Source organism: Arachis ipaensis, chromosome B05 (assembly GCF_000816755.2).
Source record: "Arachis ipaensis cultivar K30076 chromosome B05, Araip1.1, whole genome shotgun sequence".
Lineage (NCBI taxonomy): Eukaryota > Viridiplantae > Streptophyta > Magnoliopsida > Fabales > Fabaceae > Arachis > Arachis ipaensis.
In genome coordinates, this window is record NC_029789.2 from 28,601,237 (window position 1) to 28,605,065 (window position 3,829).

General features: G+C 31.0%; 1 protein-coding gene across 3 annotated transcripts; it reads right to left on the reverse strand.

Annotated features, from left to right (window-relative positions):
* Positions 461 to 3,136, reverse strand: LOC107643488. 3 transcript variants are annotated; one of them, XM_016347155.2, is made up of 5 exons: positions 2,863 to 3,136; positions 2,433 to 2,731; positions 2,197 to 2,325; positions 1,881 to 2,081; positions 461 to 754 (listed from the first exon to the last, which is right to left on the reverse strand). In XM_016347155.2, the coding sequence occupies exons 2-4, from the start codon at positions 2,715 to 2,717 to the stop codon at positions 1,890 to 1,892; spliced, it is 606 nt and encodes a 201-aa protein (XP_016202641.1). In that variant the 5' UTR covers positions 2,718 to 2,731; positions 2,863 to 3,136; the 3' UTR covers positions 461 to 754; positions 1,881 to 1,889. The 3 variants fall into 3 exon arrangements, with proteins under 3 accessions (XP_016202641.1, XP_016202642.1, XP_016202640.1); XM_016347156.2 differs by having other exon boundaries at positions 2,433 to 2,726; positions 2,863 to 3,079; XM_016347154.2 differs by lacking the exon at positions 461 to 754 and having other exon boundaries at positions 1,557 to 2,081.

A 3,829-nucleotide genomic window follows, 5' to 3' on the forward strand; every position in this document is an offset into this window, starting at 1 on the left:
TTTTTTTTTTTTTGACAGAATGTCAAACGATTACTATATAGCCAGAGCAGTAAAATCCACCAATATACTATGGAGATACTAAATTCAAGCCGAAACTTCGGTTTGGAAGTTTGAAAGAGTTATAAAAATGTGCACTACTTTAGAGTGTCTGTCTACTCACGCTTAGTTAGGAATAACTAAGTTAATAGACATGCTTTTATTTTAAAAAGTGTTCAAACTAGAATGCATACCCAAAACCACTACATAGAAGAGAAACCATAATACAACTATACAAGTTATCCTTGCAAGAAAATATCATATTTGACGAAATATGCTTTACAAAGATAATTCAAATTCTCTGGAAAGAAAAAGTAACGTTCAGACAATGAGCAAGTGTTTCGACTTTCGCATTGTCTTATTGCTAAATGGCTAAATGCCAATCTAACGTTCTAATGTTTTAGAATTGGAACCCATGCCTTTAAAAAATTATTCAAAAAATTTAAACAGTTTAACCATGTCAATTTTAAATATTACAGAACAACATAGTAACAACTAACAAGAAAATTTTAAAAACAATACCTATGGGTTGTCAATCGGCTTATCACTATGATAGAAATCTACATTTTTTGGTAAAAGCTCGTCACTATTTGAAAGACACTATAATTTTGTATTTGCGGTGCAGAGAGTAAAAAAATTTTAGTATAGAATTGACCAAACATTTACATAACTAGATTGAGTTGGTCAGCATGCAACATAACTGACTTGGACAAGCTTCCTGAAACCAACGTAAGATTAAATTAGAAGAGATGCCTGGAAACCTTAAAATTCTCTGTATTTTGAAATGCAGAATAACAGGAACCACGTCAAAAGGCAAAATCTAATACAAACCACAAGGATGAGACATTTGAAATAATTATGTTTATCATTTCTCATTTGTCAACATTCTTATAAACAAGAACATCATAACATTAGAAGAAGATATCTTAAGGAGACAAGAAATGAACTTATGAACCTCACAAGAAGCTACAGTGAATTACAAAAATAACAGGTAAAGCAAAAAAACAATAACTTTCATGGTTAAAAAAGGACAAAAGGTGATATGACTAATATAGTTATGCAGGTGATTTAACAACCGTTCAAATAATTATTCGGAATCACAAAATCAAAATATAAAAACCTTGTTATTAAGCAATAATGCAATGATAGAGAAAACCTCATTTTCATATTATCAAAACACAGAATCTGCAAACAGGTGTCACAGCTCATATATCATATATAGAATTGTAGATGACATACAATTGGTAATTATCTTGCAACAACAATTAGAAGGCAAAATAACAAAGGATTAGACATAAAAACTAAAGATAGGAGGATTGTGTGTATATCTAGCTAACCCAAAATAAACAGAACATCAGAACAGAAGCACAACAAATACAAATCGGGATAATTAAATTAAATTAAACTAAAGGAGATGCTTGTCACCTCCACATTCTTTATTGCAATTCAAATAAGTACCATAAGAACAACATCAGAAGTTGGGCACAAATGACAAATGCTTAAATTCAGTACGGACAATAAGAATATGAAATATTTGAATTCATTACATCTCTAATTTGTCATTTGTCAACAATCATATACATTATCCAGGAACATCAACTAAAAATTGATTTATAAGTCTTAATGGCATACAAACTAAACACATTCTGTCAATAGATGTGAACATTCACCAATATATGGATGATAGATAGAGAATTAGTCAATGTCTACTTTGGGCAGAATATTTAAAAGGAAAAACCATTAGGCATAAATTAAGATCCAAAGGCGATTGGGGTTATGTGCTATATATCTAACTAGTTTAAACAAACAAAACCATAATAAAAAAGCTCATGTAACATTTATACCTGACAAACTCACACATGCTCCTCAATATACTTCTCACAAGACATAACCTGCGAACCTTCGTCCATTATCTTTTTCCATACCCTAGCACGAAAGATTCCATGTATATTGCCAGATTGCGCCCCAAAAGTAATGTAGAACATTGTGCCAGCAACACATTGAGCATTTGATTTGATAAGCTTCTCAAATATAAAAGTTGTATTCTGCATAAGAGTGCAAAGATCCACATGCATAATATAATTAGAAGAATATTTAAGCACATAATATCACCATACATAGATTAAACTTAGAATCAAAATCATTATAGAACCAATATACATTGCTCTCATTGTAGACTTTCAAAGCTTGCTTGGAAAATTCTATCAATGGAGGGCGGTTTGCTTCGGTCAACGTATAGGGCTTAATTGAACCAGGTAGAATGCCTTCAAACCAGTCAACATCGAATCCCTGGAAAGCCAAAATTGAAACCCTAACTAGCAAGATTATTATATCACAGAACACGAGAACAAAATAGTTAAATCACTAAATGTGTTGTGAGAGATCAGAAGGCGTACCTTGCTTTCAGCAACCTGCCTCCGATGTTCACGAATTTCTTCATCAGTCATTAAACGTCTAGGCGTAAACTGCACATATTCGGAATCAGAATCGGAATCAGTATCAACTTCTGTCTCTTCCTCCTCTTCTTCTTCGTCAGAGGCAGCCGTATCCTCAACAACTTTCCCTTCTTCTTCTTCTTCTTCGGAGGAGGTATTGCCTCTGATACAAGGCCGTTTGGCGTGCTGCTCCAGAGTCTCTTGTTTCTCGTTCTCCAATTGCACGATACAATCATCCAAATCCATCTGATTTCCCTTTTCTACTCATACATTTTCCAATCGCAATAATCAGAATATATTATACAGATAACCGAACAAAAATAACAACAATCACAGTCATGATAATAATAAAAGCAGAAGATTTAGAGACGAAGAAGGACTCAACATTCACCTTAAACTTGCAAATTGCAACGTAGTAGCAGAACCTCCTCTTGGAGTTTTCGGTGAATTGGTTCGGGTTAGGGTTCCAATTATCAGAAAACGGTTTTTTTAATTTGATCAGGAGGAAGTGGACCGAAAACAAACGCTCGTATCTTTAATCTTTATTAATACAAAAATCTTAGGGAGAGAGAAGAGAATCAGAGTTTTCATTTAATTTAGAAAATTGTTGTACATAAAGCACCTAAACTAAAAGGCTCTTTATAACTAAGGATAAAGATAAGATAAGATATATAAAATTACAACTATTAGTAAATTATATTTAAAGAAACGGATATTTGATAGCAACGACTTTTATTTTCTCTTGTGCTGTATAGAAAATTATGTCAAAATTATAAATATGATTTAATATTTTTATAAATTGTATATAGATTTGTTAATTAGGTTATTATTTGTGAGTTAAATTAATTGTCAAAGAGTTATAGGATGTTGATTCGAATTTGAAAATTATAGCATTAATTTGTCTCTCAAAAAAATTTTGAAAATTAATGTATTCTTGAATTTTTTGTAATATCAATTCTAGTTTGTGACAAATTAAAATTTAGTAGGTTTTAATTTAGGTATTACATTGACTTCAATAGTTATGAGTTAATTTAAACTCAACTCGTTAATAGTTTGATAAGCTGAATTTGTAAACTAAATTTAAGCCTGAATTTGAGCTCATATATTAATAAGTTGAGTTTGAGCTTGAGTAAGCTCAACTTATTGACTCATAAACGAACTCGATTATATAATATAGGGTATGTCTAAAATGAGCACGACAATTATATGCTTATTAAATATGCCACATTTATATAGACCATTAGATTATATTAAATAAAAATCAAAGGTTAACATAAAAGAAGAACATTGATGGACTCTGATAAATATTTTAAATACAGAATATTCTAGTACATAATTAAATACTTTAAATACAATAC

Bases quoted from the DNA above. Each gene is read 5' to 3' on its own strand.
- LOC107643488 (XM_016347155.2), bottom strand. From the start codon at position 2,717: ATGGATTTGGATGATTGTATCGTGCAATTGGAGAACGAGAAACAAGAG. The intron at 2,326-2,432 runs GTACGCCTTCTG...TTGGCTTTCCAG, and splicing joins GGCAGGTTGCTGAAAGCAAG to GGATTCGATGTTGACTGGTT. The intron at 2,082-2,196 runs GTATATTGGTTC...ACTCTTATGCAG, and splicing joins AAGTCTACAATGAGAGCAAT to AATACAACTTTTATATTTGA.